General features: G+C 36.4%; 1 protein-coding gene across 4 annotated transcripts in view; it reads left to right on the forward strand.

Moving 5' to 3' along the window:
- Positions 1-27,457, forward strand: part of GPATCH8 (G-patch domain containing 8) — a 94,196-nt gene that overhangs the window by 14,954 nt on the left and 51,785 nt on the right. For 2 of the 4 annotated variants that reach the window (XM_039220032.1, XM_039220031.1), the window contains exons 1-3: positions 7,150-7,230; positions 13,198-13,215; positions 15,977-16,049. Coding sequence is in view for 1 of the 4 variants with exons in the window: in XM_039220030.1 (XP_039075961.1) it covers positions 7,156-7,230; positions 15,977-16,049 (148 nt within the window). In the remaining 3 variants the exon portion in view is untranslated. Of the gene's footprint in view, positions 1-7,149; positions 7,231-13,197; positions 13,216-15,976; positions 16,050-27,457 lie in introns of those variants that run through there. The other 2 variants (XM_039220030.1, XM_039220033.1) reach the window with 2 other exon arrangements.

Here is a 27,457-nt window from a genome sequence, read left to right on the forward strand (position 1 = left end):
TCCCTCCAAATGTCCATTATCTTTGGACTTTTCTAATAGTTTCCCTCTTTGTTTTCTGTATGTTTGCCCCCCTTTATATCCTAATAACTAATTTTATTATTTTTTAAATTTATTTTTGAGAGGGAGGGAGGGACAAGAGAGAGGGAGACACAGAATCTGAAGCAGGCTCCAGGGTCTGAGCTGTCACTGCAGAACTAAACATGGGGCTTAAACCCATGAACTGTGAGACAAGACTTGAGCTGAGTTGGACACTTAACTGACTCAGTCACCCAGGTGCCCCCAATAAACAGTTTAAAAAAAAAAATTTTTTTTTTTAAACTGTTTATTTTGAGAGAGAGCAAGACTGTATGAGCAGGGGAGGGGCAGGGAGAGAGGGAGACACAGAATCCACAGCGGGCTCCAGGCTCTGAGCTCTCAGCACAGAGTTCGATGTGGGGCTTGAACTTATGAACCATGAGATCCTGACCTGAGCTGAAGTCAGACACTGAACCAACTGAGCCACCCAGGTGCCCCCCTTTTGCTTGGGTTTTAATTGGGTTGTTACTTAATTTTAAGAGTTCTCTGTGTGTACTGGATTAAGTCTTTTATCAGGTGTGACTTTTGTAAATATTTTTTCCCAGTTCATGGCTTGTCTTCTCATTCTCTTCACAGTATCTTTTGCAGAGCAGAAGTTTTTAATTTTAACAAAGTCCAACTTCTTTCAATGACTCCTACCTTTGGTATTGAATCTAAGCAAATCTAACTTATTTGCTTTTACTTGGTTTATATATCGTGGAATAAGGCTACATTTATTTTATTGGTAGGTGAAGAATGTCTTATGCTTCACCACCAAGGATTATTGCCATTGTGGTTAACATGTTTCTTTTGTGGGAATTGATGGCATATAGGTTTTTGTATTAACAGATTTTAAATGGACTCATTTAACCGTTTTCTAAAGGGTAAATTTAATTCAGTTTAAATTTGTATACTTATGGAATTTTAGACCAAGAAATACCATAAAAGAGTGTCCAGTTAAAATTCTTCATTTAGTAGCACTGAGTGTTATGTGGAAACTAATTTGACAATAAACTATTTGTAAAAAAAAGAAAAGAAAAAAAAATTCTTCATTTAGTATATGAGTGCACAATGGATACAAAACATAACGGGATTTGTTTGAAGTCATATGGCAAGTTAGCAATAAATACAGGATTTAGAATTGGTAATAACTGGTTTAAATTACTAAGACGGAAGTATTTTTTCTTTTCTTTTTCAAGTTTATTTATTTATTTTGAGAGAGTGAGAAAGAGAATCCCATAGAGGCTTCGCATGGTCCATGCAGAGCCTGCCTCGGGGCTCAAACCCATGAACTGTGAGATTATGACCAGAGAAGTTTCAAATACCCAGTTGGAAATCATGGTTTCATTTTATGCTTAAACATTTAAAAAGAAAATTAATATTTTTGAATCAACACCACTTTAAAATATATGTTAAACATTTTAAAATAAATTCATCAGAAATTTATTTTGAATGGCATTGATCAAGCATTCAAAGATAAATACAAAATGGTTGTGACTTCTGTTAACTACAAGATATTTGTGATTCTTATTAGAGTATTTGAGTATTAGGATATTTGTTAGGTATAAAATTCAAAAGGAAAAAACATTCAGTTAAAAACAGAGCCTCCTGGGGCACTTGGGTGGCTCAGTGTTTGAGTGTCCAACTTTGGCTGAGGTCTTAATTTCACGGTTTCTGAGTTCGAGCCCCACATTAGTTTCTGTGCTGACAGCTCAGAGCCGGGAGTCTGCTTTGGATTCTGTGTCTCCCTCTCTCTCTCTCTCTCTGCCCCTCTTTACTCATGCTCTGTCCCTCTCTCTCAAAATAAAACATTTAAAACAACAACAAAGGAGCCTCCCTCTCATCTCGCCTCTTAGGCACCCAGTTTTCTCAGAGTTCATCTCTAGTATCAGCTTCTTATGTATTCAAGAGCTATCTATGCATGTTTTTTAGTTTATTTTTACTTAATAAATTACCACATAGTAATATTGACTTTCATTTTGGTGTATAGTTCTGTAAATTTTAACACATTTAGATCCCTGTAACTGTCACCATAATGTGTTTACACAACATGATTTAAACTCTTTTAATGCTTAAAAAGTATTTAAAGGGAGGAGATATAGAAATACTGGCTTTTTGCTTTTTTACTTAAAAAGCAAAGTATAATTAAGATACAGGGAAATTAATTTTAGTGTACAGTTTCTAAAATATTTTTAAAAATTTTTAAATGTTTTATTTATATCTGAGAGAGAAGGGCAGCGTGAGCAGGGGAGGGTCAGAGAGAGAGGGAGACACAGAATCCAAAGCAGGCTCCAGGCTCTGAGCTAGCCATCAGCACAGAGCCTGACATGGGGCTCGAACCCACGAACTGTGAGATCATGACCTGAGCCGAAGTCAGATGCTTAACCGACTGAGCCACCCAGGCACCCTTTAAAAAAAATTTTTTTTTTACTGTTTATTTTTGAGAGAGAGAAAGTGGAGGAGGGGCAGAGAGAGAGGGAGACACAGAATCTGAAGCAGGCTCCAGGCTCTGAGCTGTCAGCACAGAGCCTGATGCAAGGCTCGAACTCACAAACCACGAGATCATGACTTCAGCTGAAGTCGGACACTTAACCATCTGAGGCACCCAGGCACCCTAGTATATAGTTCTTTGAATTTTAACAAAATATAGTGTAGTCACCAGTGCAGTCAGTATATAGCCCCTGGTTTTGCCTATTCCAGAATGCCATATAAATGGAATTATACAATGAATTTAAAAAAAATTTTTTTTTAAATGTTTTATTTATTTCTAGGAGAGAGAGAGAGACAGCGTGAGCAGGGGAGGGCCAGAGAGAGAGGGAGTCACAGACTGAAACAGGCTCCAGGCTCTGAGCTGGCAGTCAGCACAGAGCTTGACGCGGGGCTCGAATCCACGAACCGCGAGATCATGACCTAAGCGAAAGTCGGACACTTAACCGACTAAGCCACCCAGGCGCCCCTACGATGATTTTTTGAGTATGGTTTCTTTCATTTAGCATAATGCATTTAAAATTCATCCGTGTTATTGCTTATATGAGTAGTTTGTTTCTTTTTATTGGTAAAGAATGGTTCATTGTATGGGTGTATCATAGTATTTTAATCCATTTCCCAGTTGAGGGACATTTGATTAGTTTGCATACATTCCCAAGACAGGATTTTCTGTGAACACAGGTTTTTCCTTCTACTTGGGTAAATACCTGGGTACAGAATTGATGGGTTGTTTAAGTGTGTGTTTAATTTTATAAGAACCTGCCAAACTGTTTTCTGAAGTGTCTGTACCCTTTTACACCCTACCAACAACCTATGAGAGTTTCCTTGCAATTTCTGCAGCACTTAATATTGTTAGGTGTGTGTGTGTGTGTGTGTGTGTGTGTGTGTGTGTGTGTGTTTAAAGCTGTTTTAATAGAGGTCCGCCTGGGTGGCAGTTAGTTGCTTAAGCGTCTCATTCTTGATCTTAGCTCAGGTCATGATCTCATAGTTTGTGAGTTCGATCCCCACATTGGGCTCTTCTTTCTCTCCTCTCTGTCCTTCCCCCAGCTTGTGTTCGTTCTCTCTCTCTCTCTTTCTCTCTCTCTTTCTCTCTCTCTCTCTCTCAAAATAAATAAGTAAACTTAAAAAAAAAAAGGCTGTTTGAATAGATGTGTAGTGGTATCATCTTGTGGTTTTAGTTTCTATTTCCTTAATGATAATGATGTTGAGTGTTTACTTGCTGTCTGTATATCATGTTTGGTGAAGTGTCTGTTTAAATCTTTTGCCCAGTTGAAAAATTGGGTTTTCTTATTACTGTGTTTTGAAAGTTTATTGTATATTTTAGAATTACAATACAAATCCTCCATGAGCTATGAGAGTTGTGAGTACTTTCTCCCAGCCCAGTTTTTTTGTTTTGTTCTTTTTTTTTTTTTAAATAAGTAGGCTCGATGCCCAGTGTGGAGCCCAGTGGGGGGGCTTGAACTCACAACCCTGAGATCAAGACCTGAGCTGAGATCAAAAGTCGAACACTTAACTGACTGAGCTACCCAGGCACCCTGCAGCCCAGTTTTTCAATTTTTTTCTTTTATAGATTACACTTTTGGCAGTGTAGCTTAGGAAACCTTTGTCTTGCCCAAGGTTACAAAGATTTTCTTCAATGTATTTCCTTCTAGAAAGTTTATAATTTTAGGTTTTACATTTAGGTCTGTGATACATTTTGGGTTTTTAGTTTTTAATTGTGTGCAGTATGGATTGAGGCTCATTTATTTTTCTTCGTGTGTGTGTGTGTGTGTGTGTGTGTGTATGGATACTGAATTGTAGCACCATTTACTGAAAATACTATTATTTCTCTATTGAATTGTCTTTGCACCTTTGTTGAAGATAAGTTATTCATAAATGTATGGGCCTTTTTCTGGACTCAAACTGTATTATTACTCTTGTTTTGTATTGTGTCTGATAGATCCAGAATGATTGAAAACTTAGCCGGCTAGTTTTAGCAATTTGTGAAGCATGGGGCACCTTGATTTCAGGGTTCTGAGTTCAAGCTTCGTGTCGGGTTCTGCAATGACAGTGTGGAGCCTGCTTGGGATCCTATCTTTCCTCTCTCTCTCTGCCCCCCTGCGCTCTCTCAAAAATAAATAAGTAAACTTAAACAAACCAACATGGTTGTCCTAATTAATTAAATACTGTAAAGATATTTACTTTCAAGATAGTATCCACTAATTGTTGGTATTAATACCATTTAAGTAATTGTTTCTAAACTTTTAAATGTTGCTTTAAAAGTTAAGAGGCAAGTGTTAATTTTAAAGAGATTGTTGGACAAAATTATTGGAGATTAAGAGAGACTTTCAGAGATTGTAGCTATTATTTTTTCATTTTTAGTATTTGTTGATTGCTTTTCCTCACTCTTTTTTTCTTTTAAGTTTTATTTATTTATTTATTTTGACAGAGAGAGAGAGAGAGAGAGACTGTGGGAGGGGCAGAGAGAGAATCCCAAGCAGGCTCTGCTATTACCACAGAGCCCAGTGTGGGGCTCGAACTCATGAAACTGTGAGGTCATGACCTGAACCCAAACCAAGAGTTAGATGCTTAACTGACCGAGCCACCCAGGTGCCCGTACTTTTTCTCATTATTGGAATGCCTGCATCTCCATTTTTAAGATTTGCTCTTTTTCGGGGCGACTGGGTGGCTTAGTCGGTTAAGCGTCTGATTTTCGCTTAGGTCATGATCTCGCGGTTCGTGGGTTCAAGCCCCGCGTCGGGCTCTGTGCTGACTGCCAGCTCAGAGTCTGGAGCCTGTTTCAGTCTGTGACTCCCTCTCTCTCTGGCCCTCCCCTGCTCACGCTGTCTCTCTCTCTCTCCTAGAAATAAATAAAAAAAAAAATTAAAAAAAATTAAAAAAAAAATTTGCTCTTTTTCTTTGGAAAAACTATTTCTGTCCTGTTACTCCTTTCTTCTTTTGGATATATTCTACACAATTTTATTTTTATTTTTATCATTTTTATTGTGCTAAGATACATACAACATACAAGTTACCATTTTAACTATTTTAAAGTTTACAGTTCAGTGGCATTAAGTATATTAACAATGTACAACCATTATCACCACCACTGTCTAATTCCAGAACTTTTTCATCACTGCCACACAATTTTAGCACCTAATTGTTCTCTAATGTTTAGCCACTGTGTTAAGTTTTAGGGTTGTAAGATAAACAAAATTTAGTTCTTGTTCTTAAGGACTTTACAGTCTGATGAGGGAAACAAGTAAACCAGCAGTTTTGATACAGCGTGGCATATTATATGTTCAAGATTGGGTTAAGATTGATTCAAGTAAAATTTTACATTGAAAAAGCAAAGTAACTTTTTGGTAACATTCAAGTTGCCCTAACACTCCACACACTGAATTAACATAGGCTAGACTGAAGGCTTTCGTCTTTTGATTTAGGTCAATTCAGGACTCACAAATCATCATGCCCTCTTTTGTAACAGAAAGGGAACCAGAAAGTTGATATTCTGTTTTAAAGCCAAATTATGAGCTATTATTTGCTAATGGAGTAGGGAGATCAGAGAAAACCTGAATAGAGAGAACTTCCTAGTTGTCTGTGTCTATCCTCAGTTGAACTATTTTGACTTTAGTTGCAATGACTGCTTGCTTCATTATGGTCAAATATGGCATTATACAGATATATTTATCTCTCTTGGCAAATCATTTGAGGAATGGTATTTAGAATACTGTGTCAAGAGATTGTGTTTTTAGATTCTTTGAAACTTGGGAGTTAGCACTTGATTTAAAGTTGCATGTTTTAGAAGTTTTAGTTTAAAAGCAATGTTACCAACATTGAACAGTATTAGAATACAGATTTTTATTTGCATTCTTCTATTATTAGGATTTTTTTTTAATGTTTTATTTATTTCTAGGAGAGAGAGAGACAGCGTGAGCAGGGGAGGGCCAGAGAGAGAGGGAGTCACAGACTGAAACAGGCTCCAGGCTCTGAGCTGGCAGTCAGCACAGAGCTTGACGCGGGGCTCGAACCCACGAACCGCGAGATCATGACTTAAGCGAAAGTCAGACGCTTAACCGACTAAGCCACCCAGGCACCCCCTATTATTATGATTTATCTTCTTTTGTACAAGATTGTTTACGAAAAGCTAAAAGAAATGGTTTGTTTATGTATTTATTAAGAGAGAGAGAGAGCACAGGAGGAGTGGAGAGAGAGAATCCCAAGCAGGCTCTGCACTGTCAGTGCAGAGCTCAGTGTGGGACTCAACTCAACGAACAGTGAGATTAATGAACTGAGCCAAAACCAAGAGTGACCTTCAACCAACTGAGCCACCCAGGCGTTTTTAAGATTCTACAGTGTCTATGATATTATCTCTAAGATAAAGAGTTGATAATCCCAAATGGTTGATAGTATTTTAGTTAGCAGTTTCAATGTTTATCATAGAATTTCTCTTACTAGGCCTAGACTTCTGATAGATTGTTTTTTATAGATTTAGAAAAGTCTGAAATTATGGCACAGTTTTGATTGTCTACTGAAAAAGAATGAAAAGTTAAAAATAACCCCTAGTTGGATTAGATTATTCATAATTTTGGCATTTATTGCTTTTGGAAAATAACTGTAGTCTTGTTTTTTCAGGGTAATCACTTTGATCAGTATGAAGAAGGACATTTGGAAATTGAACAAGCATCACTTGACAAGCCTATAGAATCGGTAAGCCTATAAGATCAGTGCTTAATTTTGGGTCATAGTTAGTTAGGTAGTGTTCGTGTGACACTTGATGTGAATGAATTTAAACTTATTAATAATTTACAGTACAGTTTAGAGCTGTTTTCTTGCATGCCCTACAGTAATCAAATAGAGTTTGGGTTGTAATCTAATGTTTAATATTTTGGGAAATCAGTCTGAAAGATCTAGAAACAACTTAGAATTTGATGGAAAAATATCATTTTGGCCCTTACTCATATTCTATTAGAGATAGCAAGTTAAAGTTCAGTGTTTTTGTAAATTGAATAAAGGAGTAAAATGTATTTTGATCCTTTAAAAGCTACACCTTTCCTGGACAACACAGTCATGTGTGAAATGTTCCATTAGGAACATTTAAGGACTAATATATTTACCAGACACTTATGAAACATGATAAATTTGGTAGCTTAAGAGATGTCTGGTTTTTGTGAAAAGCTGATTCTATCCTTTTACATGGCTTAGTTTTGGATATTGATATAAAGCAATAGAACAAGGAGATTTATTTTCCTGACTCATACTTTTTAAAAAAATCTTAATTTTTGAACATTATTTCCATTTTGAAAAGCCCTTTATTTTTAAATTACACAGTTCATTGTTAAAATGTCTAAACTTGTCAGTATTGTCAGTATTTAATATTTGTGCTTAAATGTACTTATTAAGGGTTTCAGTGAGTTATTGGTAAACTTGAGTGAAAATGCTCAAAGAGGAAATCCTAATCTTTATAGCAGTGAAGACATTTCCCTTCTTTAAGAAACACTAGCTTCTTCTCCTCCCTCAGGAAAATAAGGCAGTTTAGAGAGTACAGATATTTTAATTTGAGCTTTTATTTTCAAAACTGTAACATAGTAAAGGATCAACATATATTTATGTTCCTAATTAGGTTGGTGTTGTGTGTGTGTTTGTGTGTGTGTTTAGATGTTTACAGAAATTTACACAACTTGGGGTGTTCGACATTTTTCTTCCACAGCAGTTGGCCCATATTAGCTAAGCAGCCATGATCTGGTTTGTATTGCACGGTCTGCCTTTTTTTAATTTCTTCTCTAGGGTTTCTTTCTCCCCCACCTCCCCTTCTTATTTCTGTTCTTCTGGTCCAGTGAACACTGCATATAGTACCTTCTGTCTTAATGTGCTGGCATGATGCTAGACTTAGGCATGGCAGTAATTGATGACGCATGTGATAATGCTGCAGAGGGAGAATTCACATCTGATCTTATGCTGAAAGCCCAATCTTGTGTTTTGACTTGAGGATAAAATGCCAAGCCCATATTGCTAAGTTAAAAATCACTGAAGTTTGTGCCTTGTTCTATGTCACCTTGGGAGTTATCACAAGGCAGAATTTTACAGTGAAATCTGTAGGCTGGCTAGACTAGCATTTTATACTCGAAACATAATTTAGTTTTTCCATTTTATTTAAATGTTTTTTGGGGTCATAGTTTAAGAATAGATAGTTGTCAGAAGCAAGACCCAAGTACCATATCTACAAGGTATATATAATTAATATCCTTAAATAAGCTATAAAATTCTGTGGGTACTCTGATTCAGCAGTAGTAGGGAGTTTAATTAGACTACATTTACAGCTTAGTATTCATTATTGCTATACTCCGAGATTTTTAAAAAGCTCTAAAGTAAATAATATTTAACATTTTTAAAGCATTTTAGGCTTGTATTTTAAGGTTTTTGGAAAATTCACTCCTTCGGCATGTGAGACTAATGCTGTTTTTCCTCTCACACTGTGCAGGATTTTTTCTAGCATATGTCATAGAAAGAATGCTATCAGAAGACCGTCTGAGTAATCATTGTTGAGTAATCTCAGAGTAGGAGTGGAATTGATATATGCCTTATTTCTTGACTGGTATTATCTTCTCCACTTAAAATAGCGAATGACATAGTACTCAGACTGGATATTTGATTTTTTTAAATAAATAAGTGTATGTTCAGAGATGTATATTAATTATACCTCTAATGAAAATTTATTCCTGAAATATGTAAGTAAATATTATTTTCAATGTGGTAGTTTAGGTAGGAGGAGGAGGAGCTTCATAGCTTACGTTGCGTTAGGTAGAAGTGGGACACACAAGACAAGAAGGAGTTTATTTCTCTTACGAAATCACTTGGGGACAAAATGAAAGTTTGTAAAGAAAGGTTTTAAGAAACTTTTGCTAAAACAATTGGCATGAAGGTTGGTAGTGTGGTATCAATCCCTCCCTCCCCGCCAGAAAAGGAAGAACCCTATCATCTAAGGAATTCCCACCAAATAAATATATACTAGTTATATGGCTGGCTGGCTATATTTAGCTCTCTTGTTCTTAGGGGGAAATGGCATTGCTTCTCACACATAGAGTCTCTGCTGAATTAAAATCTTTCTCTGCAGCAATATCTATTGAGAGGTGCTGACTGTTTTGCTACAGCATGCAACTCAAAAGTGGCTGGAAATATGCAGCTTTGGGAGTCTACAGATCACTGCAGGAGCTAAAGGTCTAGTCATTTTTTTTTTTTTAAACAAAGGTAATCTGCAGCAGCTGGTAACCGTGGAAATCTCTGCACAGGTTTGTGCCAAGAAATATGCCTGGGTGAAGGGTTATTGTGAGTATAGGATTAAGGTCTTTTCCTTTGGGAATAGGGTAAGCCTGTTGTAAACTGGCAAGATGGGGAATGAAATACAAAGACTCAGTACAAAGATTCAGTAATGCATTATGCTTTTAGTAAGCTGCTGAAGCCTAGACTTGTTAGTGAGATAGATGATGCACGTTTCAGTTTCAATCAGGAAGTGTTGAAAACACCTCAAAATCCAGCATTTGTAAAGAATTTCATAATCTTTCTTAAAAAGTTTTATTTCCCCTGCTTTATTTCAATCAACCAAATATCTTTCAATGAAATTTTTGGTCAAAAATAAAACTCTGTTCTAAGAAAATTATGAAAGAATTGCCAGACAACTTGATTATCTGAATTGCAGAGAAGATGGAAAATATTAATGTTTGCCCTTACTACCAAAAAAACCCTTTATGGAACATGATTTTTAAGTTATTGCTTCATAATTTTTTTAGGTCCCAGCCTTTATTTCCTCTTCATTTATAAGGATCAAGTATTTAGAAAGCAAAACTTAAATCTAAAGCCAAAGCTCAGTTTAGAATTCCACCATAGTTCCAAGAACTGTTTGGTGTGATTTAGGATATATGGTTTTTTTATGACCTTTGTCATAGAATATGACAAGTGAGATGGGGGCATGATTATAGCTACACAGAGGCAAAATGCCTGCATCATAGTACAATATGTTGTCACTGTCGCAGTTGGAAGTAAAACTACCCATCAGCCATTAGTTGGTCTTTGTTCTACCTGACTAAATCCTGTCTTTATAGTTGTTAGGTTGACTGAGTGGTTTTTTAAAAATTAATATAAGTTTTCAAACTCCAGTTGCTGATGTTTACTTTGCTTCTCTTGGGATTTAGGAGTGTATAATTGAGTTCATGTTGCATATCTGTTTAGATCTGTGGACTCCACTAGTTCCAAACTGTAACTATAAGACTGCTGATTTGACATTTAGCAGTGACCATATGTGGACTGCACTATAAATAATGTGCTTCTTGGAGCTGAATGGTGTAGCATTACTATATGGCTTTTCTCTCTAGTCTTCATTGTGTCATCTGTAGTGAGCTATAGATTTTTTGTTTCGGGAATTTTTACAACTTGTTGTTTGCATGGGTTCACCTAGTAGCATTTGGGTTTTGCTTATAGAGTCTTTAATACACAATCAGCAAAGCTTACAATCCACTCAAGAGACTTACAATTTTTGTCACTGTTGAAAATGGGCAAATGGTGTAAATTGAATATTGCTGTCAACTAAAAGAAAATTCATTGTGGAGTTAATATTCATCGAGTCACTGACATAATTGTAATATAGTTATCTCTGGAGACAGAATATCTATTTCTTGCTATAAAAACTGGAATCAGCCTCATACAATAAAGTAAATTTCTATCTGTGTTTTGGCAGGCTCCCATTGTACAGATTGGTGGTGCTGTTGCCAAAATGATCATTGTTACTATGACAGAATACAGCTTTATGGAGCAGAGAAAATTTCTTGGGAAAATTTCTAGTTGATAGTTAATAAATAAAAATGTTGAGAAGTGGCTGAAACAAAAATGAGGCTTTTGTTGTTGTTTTTGTTTTTTCTAGTATTGTGTTTTAGCATGTTGATAGTTGTTTATAGTACTTATATTTCTTGCTTTCAAAGATCTTCCCTTTTAAAAATTATATTCTCCTTTCTTATACATGTAATAGAAGGGAACAAAGGGTAAAAATGTAGAATTTTAATTATATATTTAAGTTTAGAAGTAGGGGGGGAAAAGGCCAATTGAGGTAATCTAGGTGTAAAAAAGTTTGAGTTTTCAGCTCAGCTTTATGGTTTGATCAGAATTAAGAACTTCATGCCTGACCAAAGAAAATGGCACACTGCCACTGTTTTGGTCTTAAGCACAGAGAGTAACAAATAGCTTGTGGGAACTCTGTGAATCAGGTGCAAAACTAGTTTGTTTGCCAGTCTCCCGTTGGCAAAGTTCAGTTGCCTTATCAATTAATTTAAAATTAGTATTTGCCTTGGAGCTCCTGGCTTGTTCATGCTCAGTTGGTAGAGCATGAGAATCTTGATCTTGGGGTTGTGAGTTCAAGCCCCACATTGGGAATAGAGTTTACTTAAGTAAGTAGGTAGGTAGGTAGGTAGGTAGGTAAGATGGATAGAATTTCTCCCATGTGCCTTTAATTTATAAACAACCTGTCATTGTCATGCCCATTTATTAATTATAAACCAGTGGTTAAAAAAAGAAAAAATTCTATTACTTATTTTTGGTTCAATGAGATTATAATCCAACCTCAAACTTTATATTTTATTTTTTAAAATAAAAACAAAGATTTTTTAGTTACGACTATAATGACTGAAATAGTAAATTTATTTCCAACTTCGTGTTTGTTGCCCTTGTAATGTCTAGATTACCTGTTTGGGCTTTAAATTACTCCAATTTAGTGTTATAAATAACATCCATGGGACTAATTAGCAAAATCACAACTCCAAACAGAGTAGATTATTTTCACAGGCTTATGAGTGAGTCCCTTGTTCTTTCACAGAGAATGTTGAGTGAACATTTTGATCATTTCAGGGATAGGCAAGTCTGCTTTGTTCTACTTTGTTATGACGTATTTTGGTGTGCCTGCCTTGTGTTATCCATCACCCCTGAGCCTACTGGATTTTTGACAAGTGTTTATAAAACCTTTTTTCTTTTTTTGGTAGGAAAAGGGACCATACTGAATACTAGCCCTTTCTGCAGAGTCACAGAGCTGCCTTTTTTCCTCCAAAAGCAGGTAGTCTGGAATGATAGGAAAGGTCCAGATTTTCTGTATTAGTCATTCACTTAATCTCTCAGGTTGGTGAGGGGAAGAGGTTTTGGGAGATATGTCCGTTGTTTATGTTGCCTTTGTTATAATCATAAGGACATAAAGTGGCATATTAATTTTAATACAGACCCTGACATTTCATTCCTTATTCATACTTAGGGAAGTAGATTTAATTAAAGAACAGTTTTCACCTAAAATTTGAGAAATGCCACTACCATTTTATGTATCAATAGCTTTTTTTTTTTTTTGATAAGGTGACAGCCATCTTGAGTGGTTTTGTAAAAGTGGTGCTAATGTGTATAATCCTAAAGTTTTCTTTTTTCTTCCTCTCCCTTTAACATTTGCTTTTCCTTTCACTGTTGTCAGTCACAACACGCTGCTCTTGAACCTCTCAGCTGGTCTTGACTCGTGAATTTACTTATGCTTTCACTCTTCTTTAATAAATACATTAATTGCAAGCAGTGAATTGAAAACAAGACAAAAAAAATAAACGACCATTAGTGATTGGACAGTTTCTTACTTTGTGTTACATTTAACTGTTCTTTTGACAGCCCAGTTTTTAAAGCCAGGTTCGTATGGAAATGCTTTCACTCCACTTGCACTGCTTTTGGAAATAGCATACTGCTTCATCTGTCTGTTTATTTTAGTGCATTCATAATATAACACAGTCAGCATAATGTCTCATCTCCACTTAGCCAAAGATTGAGTTCTCTTAAATAAAAAAAGGGAGCAACAATTTTTGTCAGCATGGTTTAATACCCTAAATCTTTGTGCAAAGTATATTAGCCTATTAAAAGATTAAACAAAAATTTAGTCAACTACATAATCTTAGAGTCATTCTGTTATCCTTGTCCTTTCCATAGTTATTCATCTGTAGGAGTTATGATATAAAGTAAGGATTTTATGTACAGGTAAGTTTATATTCATAGTAGTATAATAAAGTCCTCTTTTTTCATTTTCTGTAAACATTACTTGTAGTAAGACTTTATCATTTTTTAAAAAGTTTTTGTGATGTCTAGTAATATGGAAGTTATCGCTTTGGATTATACATAACCATGGCATTTTCTAATTCAGTTCCTGGCAAAAAGTAATTTCTAGTGACCTTTTGTTTCATTTATTTATTTGAGAGAGAGCGAGAGAGCGCGCACACAAATGGGGGAGAGGGGCAGAGGGAGAGAGAAAAAAAATCTCAAGCATGGAGCCTGGAGCCCAATGCAGGACTCTATCCCAAAACCCTGGGATCATGATGATCTGAGCCAAAATCCAGAGTCACTGGATGGACTGAGCCACTTGGGTGCCCCTATATATGTTTAAAACAATAATATCTTTTGTTTTAGAAACAGATTTTTTTCTTCTTCTTCCTTTTTTTTTTTTTTTAGAAACAAATTTTCCATTATCGTTTGCCTCATTTAAAAACAATTTTTTTTAAATTTATTTCTGAGGGGGGGGGGCAGTGTGAGCAGGAGAGGGTCAGAGAAGAGAGGGAGGTACAGAATCCGAAGCAGGCTCTAGGGTCTGAGCTAGCTGTCAGCACAGAGCTCGACGCAGGGCTCAAACCCATAAACCATGAGATCATGACCTGAGCCGAAGTCAGACGCTTAACCGACTGAGCCACCCAGGTGCCCCTCCTCATTTTTGTTTTTAAAAAGGTATCCTGATCTTTATTTTACCCTGATCAGTGAATAATCAGTTGGTCAGCTGAGTTTTCCAGTTTGCACACTGTCATAAACTTGTGGGAGAATATTGTCCCCACCCCCTCAAAACAGAACATTGGGAAGGCTAAATCTTCCTCTTCTAACTTACTGTCAGAAAAGACCATCGTAAAATAATTTTTTTCCTTTACAGTTCTTTTTTTTTCTCCTTAAAATATTTTTATTTATTTCTAGGAGAGAGAGAGAGAGAGAGACAGCGTGAGCAGGGGAGGGTCAGAGAGAGAGGGAGTCACAGACTGAAACAGGCTCCAGGCTCAGCTGGCAGTCAGCACAGAGCCCGACGCGGGGCTCGAACCCACGAACCACGAGATCATGACCTAAGCGAAAGTCGGACGCTTAACCGACTAAGCCACCCAGGTGCCCCTTTCCTTTACAGTTCTAAAGAGCATTTTATCATTGAAAATAGAACCTAGAAGATAAAAAGCAGTTTAATAGGAGGTGTTTGGTTTTAAATCAGATTTATGTCTTTAGCTTTATACATTGATTTTAGGAAATAAGATTATTTTCAAATGGTGACAACTAGGTTACTATTGTAAATTACATTTTAATGCATATAGAACCCTTTGTGTTTATAATTTTAAAATGTTTCCCTTTGGATGAGTATAGCAGCATTTTATCTGATGTAGTTAATGGTTAGTTTAGTTTTGTTTTCATATTTCACAACATTTGTAAAAAGCAAATGGGACAAAGATATACAGAGGCTTCTAAGATCTTGAACCCTTAAAAGCTGACATTAATTGTTGTTTCTGGTGTCTTTATATGCAATTTTCGTTGAATTATCTTTTCTGGTGTGTTCCTAGGAAGATGAGACATTATGTATATTGGTTTTTCCCCGTACATGCACTAATGGTTCTTTACTGTTAACTTATTGCTAGGCCTGTTTCATTCTAACATTTTAGCATTTTTGTTAGATTACATGTTGAAATGCATCACTCAGTCTGTGCTTGAGCTCATTTTATTTTTCTGTTTAATCAATTTAATTTCTTGTTTTACTAACCTCACTGTTTTTTCAGTTTAATATTGGCTGCATGCTAGTTAAATATTTATATTTATATATATATATTAAAAAAACCAATCAAGTCTAGCCTGGATTTTGCTCTGATTGTGTTTTCATTTCTAGTGGTGGGGCAGTCTTACACTTACAACTTACTTTGTATCATGAAAGCCTGACACATAAGCAAAATAACTAAACACAATGTAGAATTTCTTTAAAAAACAACACAAAAAAACTTCAAGTGGTGCTGTCTAGGTGGTGGATATGATTGTATAAGAACCTTGATTTTATGCTTTTTAATGTTAGTTTTAAACTTCATAAATGTATTCTTCCCCCCTTTTCCCCTTCCCTTTTTTCTCCTTTTTAAAGTGTTATGTACAAAAGTTGCCCAGCACACCATCAGAAAGGACCCTCACCCTTATGTTCTTCCCATATAAAATACTGGCCAGCATTTCTTTTTACATATATGCCCCTTTTATTGGGCACATTTACCCTATTATTAGCATCTTTTTGCATGCATATATGTAGAATTATCTCTTGCTCATCACCTGTTTAAATGTCACTAGGAAGGGAAGAATATATTATTGGAATATTTTTGGTTTGTCTCTCTGTTCTGTCTGTCAGGATAATATTGGACATCGCTTACTCCAGAAACATGGGTGGAAGCTGGGCCAGGGATTGGGAAAATCTCTTCAGGGTAAGTTTTTTAAATGTACAAAAAGAAAGAAAGAAAGAAAGAAAACAATGTTTCTTACTTGATCTTCTACCTGAATATATTGTCTTTTTAAGAAAAAGTGTTTGGGCTTTCCCCCCCTGCTTTTTCTCCCCTAGAATAGTCTATACTTTTCCTATAACAATATTTTAAGTCACTATTAACGTCATAATTTGCAAGAGTAAGCTGCTGTGTCATTAATACTTTCAAGTCAAACATTGTGTGTGTACGGCTCAATTGGTTTTAAATATTTTTGATGGGGTTGTGTCATTTAGCGATGTTGTATTGTGGCTTCAGTATTATAAAGGGAGCCCTTCAATGGCAGAATTTAATTTTTGCCCTTCTGAATTCTCCCTGAAGCTGGTGATTGCCCTGCTCTTTTTCTCTACAGTCAGAATCCATGTAGTAGTAGAGAGAAGAACTGACCCATATGAAACATAAGATGGAAGCAGAGGATTGTTTCGTAGGGCTCTCTGAGCAGAGAGGTCATTTCTCAGGTTCAGATCAGGCTCTGGAAAATATATGGCTTGAAGTTTCCATTGCATTCAGTTTTTCTTTTAACTATACTAATCATTTGGGTAAAAACAAAATACTAATATTTCTGCTTTTGAGTTCTTGCTATTTGGAAACCAACTTCATGCACTTTATAGCTCCCTCATGTTCAAGAGCTACTTACTATTTATTCTTGGTAGTGTTCTGTGAACACTACCTCAGAAATGATGAGAATCATTGCACTTCTATTTCTGGTCGTGAAGGGTCTCGTTGTATAAAGGGGTCTTTGGGGAGAGGTGTGCTTCTGTTGACTAATTCTTTGATTTTTGGAATAGATTTCCACAATTTGAATGGGAATCTAACCAATTCAAGTGTGTGTGTTAAAGGGCATAGGACAGGGCATTAAGCAGAATGTTCTAGTCTTTAAAACCTTTCCTTTTTAAATTATAATTCTACACATTTTATTTATTGATGACACAAAGGAGATGCTTAACAAATTTCAAATTAGTATTTATTACTAAGACCTAACCTGTTTTTGGGGGTGGGGAGAAAGATTTGATTATCATTAAACTTGTTTTATGGGTAGCACAAGAACTCATTGCAGTTGACACCAAGAGTACTCTTTAATTAAGAGCCATTTATTTGTATGGTGTAGATCGTGGATTTTTAAGAGTCCAGTAGGATAGGGGTAATTAAGACTGAAAGGATAGAATTTGCCCCAGTAGTTTATGTAGTTGTGAGTGTTGGGTTGAATTGAAAGATGATTTCTCAGAGGATGGTCTCAAGACTGGATTTGATCTTTCCCTGTTATATTTATCCTCCTATTCAGAGAGTCCCAGAAGCATTGATGATTCTTACTTTTTGTTCAAGCACACGAGGGAGTAGAATTTGGGGGCATTTCATTTCATAGGGGCTGGCAAGTATGTTTGAATCCCAGAATTTTTCATTTGTAAGCATCAGAGACTTTAAAGTACACCTAGCAGAGAAAGGAGGAGTGAGAAAGAGTGACTTTAAGAAAAGAGAGGTAATTGGATATTCACTTGTTTTGAGGTGGTAGAAAAATTTAATTTTAAGAATACTTAGAATTTTTTTCTGTTTTTATCTTTGTTCTGTTTTTATCTTTGAGCTCCTTGAAATAAGGAATTAGGTTTTATCCATATTTTAACTCTATCTCCATGGTTGCAGGCATATAATAAGCATTCAGTAACTAATAAATCTATTATTCGTCTAAAATACAAGGGGAATTTGAAGCCCATCTCTTTTTTTCTTTTCAATTGTGATAGAAAACACATAACATAAAATTACCATCTTAACCATTTTTAAGTGTACAGTTCAGTAGTAGTTAACTAAATTAACATTGTTGTGTAAGGCCCATCTGTTTTGAATGGCTGGTACAGTATCTTTACCCTTGAAAAGAATGGAGCCTTATTCTGTTGCCAACATTAAAGGCCAAGTTTAATTGTCTTATCAATGGATCTTTATTATTTTAGTGTTAGAATCACCAGTGTGCATGCTTCTCTTGCATAGTTCTTTCTGTAATACTCAAATGATCTGGCCTAGAATGTAGCTACATTTATGGCATGTTAAGGTCATTCATGACAGATTTTTTTCATTATACCAAACCTTTGGTATAGATAACCACTGAAGAAAGCCTTGGTGATCTAATGAAAATGATAATGCCTTTTTAGTATTTTGTAGACTAGTCACTACATGTAATTTCTGAGCTCATAGCTCTGTAAATCCTTTTAGTTCTCCTTTTTATTTGCTTTTAGGACTCTTAACATTTTTAACATGCAACCATCCACTAAAATTTAAGCCTGACCTCTTCAGGATTTTTTAATATTTAAAAATGATTTCAACCTATCTAAGGTTTTTACAAAGAGTGTCAGTCCTTGGAAGCTACAGTGCAAATATCTTGTTACTAAATAGATTGAGAAATAGGGTATGCTGACTCTAGAATGAGATTATATGTGGCAGGATAGAAAATTATATTTTGTAAATTGAGTTTATTTTTGAACTTGAATTTTCTTATTACCATTTATTCTCCCTTCGTATTTATTAAAATACTTCAGAAATTAGAGAAAAAAAGAACTTTAAAAAGAACTTTTATTGTGTATGGCAGATAAGTGATTGCTAGTGGTAAAACAAACAAACAAACAAACAAACTTAAGGGACCCTGGGTGACTTAGTCAGTTGAGTGTCCAACTTTGGCTCAGGTCATGATCTCGTGGTTTGTGGGTTCGAGCCCTGTGTCAGGCTCTGCACTGACAGCTCGGAGCCTAGAGCCTGTTTCAAATTCTGTGTCTACTTCTCTCTCTTTCTGCCACTCCCCCCTCCTTGTATATTCTCTCTCCAAAACAAAACAAACCATTAAAAATTGTTTAAAAAAAAAAAAAGACTTACAGTGGAAAAGATAGGTTGACAAGGTGTCTGAAGGCAACAATATAAAGACCTGTTGATGAGAGATACTATGCACCATTGCTTATTGTAGAGGCAGAGGGTGTATTTAATTTGGAATAAAGCAACAGTGAATGATAATTGTATTTTGTGGAAGTTGGACTAGATTTGGTTCTTGAGATTGTTTCATAACCTTCTGGCGTCTTTTTTTTTTTTTTTAAGTTTCATTTTATTTATGAGATAGCACGCATATGCACACACAAGTGGGAGAGGGGCAGAGAAAGAGGAAGAGAGAAAATCTCAAACTCTGTCAGTGGGGAGCCCAATAGGGGCTCAATCCCATGAACTGTGAGATCACCACCCCAGCTGAAATCAAGAGTTGGATGCTGAACCAGCTGAGCCACCCAAGGGCCCCATGGCAGCTTTGAAATGGAATGTAGTTCAAAATCTTTATTTTGTTGTGAAATGTTTAGTTAGCAAGTATAGCCTAGAAGTGGGGTACCTAAACTTTGTTACATTGTCTAGGTGCTTTTTGATGATTTGGCTGATTTTTTTTTTAAAACATAAACAAAAGTTCAGCCCGTGGGGAAAAAAGGATGGGGTCTGATACTCTTTCATATCTCACCCAGTCTATAAGATTCAACAACAGACAACCAACAAATTACTGAGCTATACAGGCTGTGAATAGCATAAGCAAACCATGGACAAAGTAGGTAAGACATTGTTCTTGTTTTCTAGGACTTGCAGGCTCCTCACTGTCAGCATGGAGCCCAGCTTGGGGCTTGAACTCCCTAACCGTGAGATCATGACTTGAGCCAAAATCAAAAGTTGGGTGCTTAACTGACTGAGTCACCCAGGCAGGCATCCTAAGTCTTCCTTTTTCAAATTGCTATAGACCTTTAAAGGTTTCTTTTCTTTTTTTTTTTTTTAGTGTTTTTTATTTATTTCTAGGAGAGAGAGAGAGAGAGACAGCGTGAGCAGGGGAGGGTCAGAGAGAGAGGGAGTCACAGACTCTGAAACAGGCTCCAGGCTCTGAGCTGGCAGTCAGCACAGAGCCCGACGCGGGGCTCGAACCCACGAACCGCGAGATCATGACCCAAGCGAAAGTCGGACGCTTAACCGACTAAGCCACCCAGGCGCCCCCCCCCCTTTTTTTTTTCCTTTAAAGGTTTCTTGAGGCCAGGGTCTACGTTATATACTTTTGTACGTTCTTTCCATCTTAGAATTAAATATGTAACAATCTGAATATATAATTGACAGATCACTCCAGGTTCCTCAAGGGTAGGGATTTTTGTCTAGTTTTTTTGTAAAAGTACTTGGTGTAGGGTGTGAAGGAGGTGTGAGCAGCTTTGAAATACAAGATCTAGGGGCGCCTGGGTGGCTCAGTCAGTTAAGCAGTCGAATTCAGCTCAGGTCATGATCTCACGGCTCATGAGTTTGAGCCCCACATCAGGCTCTGTGCTGACAGCTCAGAGCCTGGAGCCTGCTTCAGATCCTGTGTCTCCCTCTCTTTCTCTGCCCTTCCCTTGCTCATGCTCTGTCTCTCTGTCTCAAAAATAAATAAATGTTTAAAAGAAAAAAAAAAAATACAAGATCTAGATTTGAGTTTGGCTCGGCCACTGACTTTAAGTAAAGGGACAAGTTACCATCACTGAATTATTTTTTTTAGTCCAATAAATGGGAATTAAAATCTCTGCTCATTTTCTCATGGTTAATGGGGATGAAGTAAATTAAGTGAGGTCACTTTATAAAGACTATAAAATGCTGTGCAAATGTTTATTGCTATTAATACCTCTGTTGTATATATTTAGATATTTTAACTGGACTGGAGATAATTCATCATTAGGTCTTTTTCCTTTTTTAAAAGACTTTATTATTAACTTTTTTATTTTTACTTTTTAACATTTATTCATTTTTAAGAGACAGAGCATGAGTAGAGAAGGGGCAGAGAGAGAAGCAGCACAGAATTTGAGCTGTCAGCACAGAGCCTGATGTGGGGCTTGAACTCACAGACGGTGAGATCATGACCTGAGCTGAAGTTGGACACTTAACCTACTGAGCCACCCAGGCACTCCTATTATTTTTTTTTTAAAGTTTGTTTATTTTGGGGGAGAGAGAGTACAGTGGGTGAGGGCCTGGGAAGGTCAGAGAGAGGGAGACAGAATCCCAAGCCGGCTCTGCATCTCCAGCACAGCGTCCACTGGAGAGCTTGAACCCATGAACTTCGAGATCATGACCTAAGCCAAAGTCAAACACTTAACCCATTCAGCCACCCAAGTGCCCCTTAAGACTTTATTTTTAAGTAATCTGTATACTCAACGTGGGGCTCAAACTCACAACCCTGAGATCAAGAGTCACAAGCTCCATCGACTAAGTCAATCAGGTGCCCATCTTTAGGTATTAATCAGAAACCTAAATGTCATAAAAATCATAAATTCAGAAGCCCTGTCTTGCTACTCTCTATTTCTCAGAATTTACAATATAATTCTTATAGTGTGCTCCATATGTGCTAGATAACTGGCTCCTGGATCTGCATTTTTAATGCAATGTGCATTTTGGGGTCCCTAAACCCCTATTTTTTATGTCTTTTTAGTAGTTCTGAGGTTGTTAGTTACTGCCACTTCTGAGCCTAATTTATAACACCCAAGCGTCCCAATCACTAAACTGTGGCATTGGGAAAACTGGATAGCAACTCAGAAATGAGAGGTTGGATCCACACTGTCATTTCTTACCCCAACATATATTCCAGATGAATAAAATATTTAAATGTTAAAAATCTTAAGATCACTAGGGTGAACAGTGAGATAATTATTATTTTAAAAATAATGTTGGAGGGGTGCCTGGGTGGCTAACTCAGTTAAACATCTGATTCTTGATCTCAGCTCAGGTCTTGATCTCAGGGTTCAAGCTATATGTTGGGCTCTGTGCTGGGCATGAAGCCTACTTAACTAACAATAATAATAATAGGGGTGCCTTGGTGCCTCGGTTGTGTTCAACTCTTGGTTTTGGCTCAGATCGTGATCTCACAGCTTCATGGGTTCAAGCCCCTCACAGAGCCTGCTTGGGATTCTCTCTCTCCATCTTTAGCTCCCTTTCCCCCACTCATGCTATCTCTTTCTCTCTTAAAATAATTATAAAAAAATAATGTTGAAATGAGAACATCTTTTCTAAGTTTAACCACAAACCCGGAAGTCATATAAAAAGAAGGATACATTTTACTATATTTCACTTACTATATTTCATTCATTGTAAAGAAAAAAAAAACAAGTAACAAACTGGGGGAAATATTTGCAATATCTAATTATAGACAAAGGACACATTTCCTTTATGTATTTATCTATTACCTAAAAGACTTAACAACCTAAAGAGAAAAAGGAACATGATATGAAAATTGTAGAAAAATAATACAAATGACCTTTAAGTGTATGAAAATATTCAGTCCTTCTCATAATAGAAATATTATTTATTTATTTATTTTTATAAATATGTATTTATAACCATAAATACAGTTTTTCACCTTTGCATCGGAAAGGTTAAAAAAATTAGCCTGGTCATACTTGGGAATACAGGTATTTCCATCATAGCCAATGACAGTATATATTGGTAAACCACTGCAGAGAACAATTTGAATTACTTAAAGATTGAAATGCATGTATCCTTGGGACCAGCAATTCTAGTTTTCTGTTTTTCACTTATTCTTTGGAATGCACAAAATAAATGTATGATTCAGATTATTATATCATGTTATTTCATGATAACTTAAGATTGGAAACACTCTGCCATATTTCATTGATTCCAAGACATTTTTTTCATATTTTCATAAAGATAAAATTAGGTACATCTTATTAATGGTTATAGTTATAACCATATATTATAACCATATATTATAGTTATAATTGGAAGCTTTTAAATTTATTTACGGCACATAAAATAATGTTTTTTATGGTTAATGACCATTTTGGATTTGAAGAAATAGAATATTAAAATTGTATAAAGGAAACCATGCAGCTTTATTTATTTATTTTTTTAATGTTTTATTTATTTGTGAGAGAGAGAGAGACAGCGTGAGGAGGGGAGGGGCAGAGAGAGAGGGAGACACAGAATCCAAAGCAGGCTCCAGGCTCTGAGCTGTCAGCACAGAGTCCAACTCAGGGCTTGAACCCACGAACTGTGAGATTATGACCTGAGCCGAAGTCGGACACTTAACCGACTGAGCCACCGACGCGCCCCAAAACCATTTTAACCAGCTTTAAAATGATTGAAGTAGGTTAGTATGTATTCAGTATGTATAGAACAATTTCCAAGGTACCTTAAGTAGAAAAGCAAGGTACAGAACAGTGTGTGTTATGTATTAAAGCTACCATTTGTGTTATGTTATATGCATGGATATACACATACTTAATATATGTGTGTGTGTGTGCATATATAGACCTATAGATACACACCTCCTGCTTAAAATCAGTATTTTGTTACCCAAATCAAACCATCTGTTTGAAAACTTTACTTGAGCACATATTTACCATTATTTAAAATGAGTTGCCTGTCAGCCTCAAAACCCCAAACCAATTTTCAAAACATAGCTGCCAATTGTGAATTAAAAGAAAATTGTTGGGGTATAAAATACTTACACATTTCTTTTTTATCACAAACTAATTAATATGGTTGTTAACAAACAGTCACTTCCTGTGTAGGAACTTGTCTGTCCCTTTTGTTGATACTTAAGAAGCTTCTCTAAAGTTCTACTAGTGTCTGTGGAATGTATATGTCTTTTTCTTAAAAATATTGAATTAGATTCTTGATAATGAATTATAAACATATTATTATATAAAACCATTGGCTGAAAAATAGTGTCAAGAGCCATGAACTAAGGTACTCTACTTGAAACTTTAAATGAGCCCATTCTGTGGGGTATGCCTATATATTTGTTTGTATTTACTTGACAGTGCAAAGAAAAATCCTTGTAAAGGCAGATTCTGAAGTGAAACTGAGTTACTTTTTACTGTATTTTTTTTTCAATGGTTATTTTTGAGAGAGAGAGAAACAGAGACATAGTGCAAGTGGGGAAGGGTCAGAGAAAGAGGCAGACACAGAATCCAAAGCAGGCTCCAGGCTCTGAGCTGTCAGCACAGTGAGGTGCCCCACTTTTTACTATATTCTTTTAAAATTTGTTACAGTATACTTACATTGCTACCTTTATAAATATAGAAAATTATTTTGAAAAAGAGTAGGTGGGATTAAAGCAGAATAGAGTAGGGTGTATTTCTTTGGTTTTATACTTACGTTGCAGCCATCCTCCTCTTTTCCCAGTTTCATTTAGCAAATAAATGATGAATATAGTTGGGTAGGACCTGTATTACCTAGTAATAATAGTGTTATTACTACATTTTATGACTGAAGGAAAACTAGACTTGGATTGAATACAACAGAACAGAAATGTGTAATGTTACAATTTAGATCTTACTGTTAAATTAGAATGTTGATCTTTATTATTTTTTTAATGTTTATTTATTTATTGGGGGGGCCACAGAGAGAAAGAGAGAGAGAGAGAGAGAGAGAGAGAGAATTACCAGCAGACTCCACGCGATTTGCGAGGAGCTCGACGTGGGGCTTGATCCCATGAACAGTGAGATTATGACCTGAGCCAAAACCAGGGGTCGGATGCTTAACTGATGGAGCCACCCAAGTGCCCCAGAATATTTCTTTTAAAACTTCACTAACTTCCTAAGAAAAATCATTCTTTGGTTGAGAAAAACAAACTTTCCTTTATTTTATTTTCTATTTTAAGTAAACTATACCCCTATCGTGGGGCTCGAACTCACAACCCTGAGATCATGAGTTATGTGCTCTCCTGAATACGCCAGCCAAGCACCTCCATAAGTTTTCCTTTAATAGTGTAGTGTCATTAGTAAATATTAATGATAAGGTCTTTGTAAAATCTAAGTTGTCTTTCTACATTCATTTATCTTTGAAATTTATTTTCCTTTAGGTAAAGAAATTACATTTAGTATACATGTTATATGTCAGACATTGATTTAGAATCTAAATGTTTTGTATGTTGCACTTAATGATATAGGTATTAGTATACTCATTTCATAAATGAAGAAACCGTTTTAGAAAGGGCATACAGCTACTGAGTCTCTGCCATTGAAGTATAAGTGTGACTTTGAAATCAGTGTTCTTATGTGTATACCTTTGCCTTTCTCAGAAAAAGCTGATTAACTGAGAATAAGAGTAGTTGGGGGAGGACAAACATGTAGCTGTCCCAAATCACAAAGGTATGGATTGTCAGAAGGCCTTAGTTATATTTGAAGCTGGTCTAGCTAAAGGAGCCAGTAGCTGAATTACCTCTTTTTCCTGCTAATTAAATGATCTTTATACAGTTGCCAAAAGCAAGCATAATTTTAGTAGTTTATGTATCACATTTAGTAAGGTACAGATTCTATAGAACCTATGACCTTCTGAATGAAATTTCATTAATATAAACAAAAGAGGAAGTCCATTCAGTAAATAAAATTAGAATTGGAAGTCTGCAGTAAGAGATCTGGGTTTTAGGGCTAGACTAAAAAGGGAGGAGGATTAGGGGATGAGGGAGAGGAGAAGAGGAGATAGTGAGCTCAGATGCTGTGTGGACTACTTGTCTGGGTATAGAGATTGTCACATTTAAAGGATACATCATAAGACATTAAATGTATGTTAAGTTTGTGGCAAAATAACCATGAAGAAAGTGGCAGTTTTTCAAATGAATATCTGGAACAAATAAGTATAGAATGCTATTTTATCATTCTAGTACCTTTTTTAACTACGAAAAGATAGAGTGAACCAGTTACAGAAGCAGATTGGACATTATCAAGGAAGATTACTTTTACTTTTTTTTTTTTAATGTTTATTCTCTTTTGAGAGAGAGAGAGAGAGAGAGGGAAACACAGAACCTGAAGCAGGCTCCAGACTCAGCTGTCATCACAGAGCCCGACATGGGACTCGAACTTGTGTACTGCAAGATCATGACCTGAGCCAAAGTCAGAAGCTTAACAAACTGAGCCACCCAGGTGTCCTGAGGAAGATTACTTTTAAAGAGGAAAGGTGAAGCATTACGTGGAATTATTTACATATTATTGAATACTTTGTTCAAGAAACCATATAATGAATATATAATATTATATGATACTGCCCTTACTCCTAGTTTGCTGTTTATTTTAGGAGTTAAATGGGGGAAATCTTAAAGACTAAATGCTGTAAGTCCCCAGAAGAAGGAATGACTAGGGAAGACTTCACTGTGAAGTCTTGAGGAAGGAGGAAAAGGATATTACCAAAGACAGGAAATACTTGTGTATACAAGGTGATTACAGTTGGTCAGGAGTAGGCATGGCTGGCTGGAGTAGAGAATGCCCATAGAGCAGTGGATTTTGTGCCTTTTTTTTTTTTTTTTTTTTTTAAAGAAGACTCTCTCCACATATATAAAGGTAGGGGACACCTGGGTGGCTCAGTCAATTAAGTGTCAGGCTTCAGCTCAGGTCATGATCTCATGATTCATGAGTTCGAGCCCTGTATCAGGCTCTTCACTGACCTGTGGAGCCTGCTTGGGATTCTCTCTCTTTCCCCCTCCCTCTGTCCCTGCCCCTCCCCTCTGCCCCCATATAAATAAGCTTTAAAAAGATAAAAGGGAGGGGGCCGATGACATAGTTGTTTCGGTTGAAGCAGAGTACTAGGTCTCTAGGAGCAGGTTAGAAACGATAAGTAGGAGGCAGTGATAGGAAATTGGTTTGAACAGGCACAAATCAAATACTTACTGAGTGTTTACTATGTGCCAAGTACTTAAATATTTATTCTTAGAGGTCTGTGAAATAATTATTGTTTTTTTTGTTTTTTTTTTTTTTTTTTTTTACAAATAGTTTATTGTCAAATTAGTTTCTACATAACACTCAGTGCTCATCCCCAAAGTGCCCTCCTTCATGCCCATCCCCCCCTCCCCCCCACATCCATCAGTCCTCAGTTTTTGTCAGCATTCAAGAGTCTCTCATGGTTTGCCTCTCTCCCTTTCCCCCACCATTTCCGCCCTTCTTCTCCCCCTTGGTCCTCCGTCAAGTTCCTCCTAATCCTCCTATACGTGCAAACATATGGTATTTGTCCTTCTCTGCCTGACTTATTTCGCTCAGCATAACACCCTCAAGGTCCATCCATGTTGCTACACATGGCCAGATTTCATTGTTTCTCATTGCCATGTAGTATTCCATGGTATAGATAAACCACATCTTCTTGATCCATTCATCTGTTGATGGACACTTAGGCTCTTTCCATGTTTTAGCTATTGTGGAGAGTGCTGCTATGAACATTGGGGTACATGTGCTCCTATGCCTCAGCATTTCTGTATCCCTTGGGTAAATTCCTAGCAGTGCTATTGCTGGGTCATAAGGGAGTTCTATTGTTAGTTTCCTGAGGAACCTCCACACTGTTTTCCAGAGGGGCTGTACCAGTTTACATTCCCACCAACAGTGCAGGAGGGTGCC

Source organism: Hyaena hyaena, unplaced genomic scaffold (genome assembly GCF_003009895.1).
Source record: "Hyaena hyaena isolate Hyena2069 unplaced genomic scaffold, ASM300989v1 scaffold_856, whole genome shotgun sequence".
NCBI lineage: Eukaryota > Metazoa > Chordata > Mammalia > Carnivora > Hyaenidae > Hyaena > Hyaena hyaena.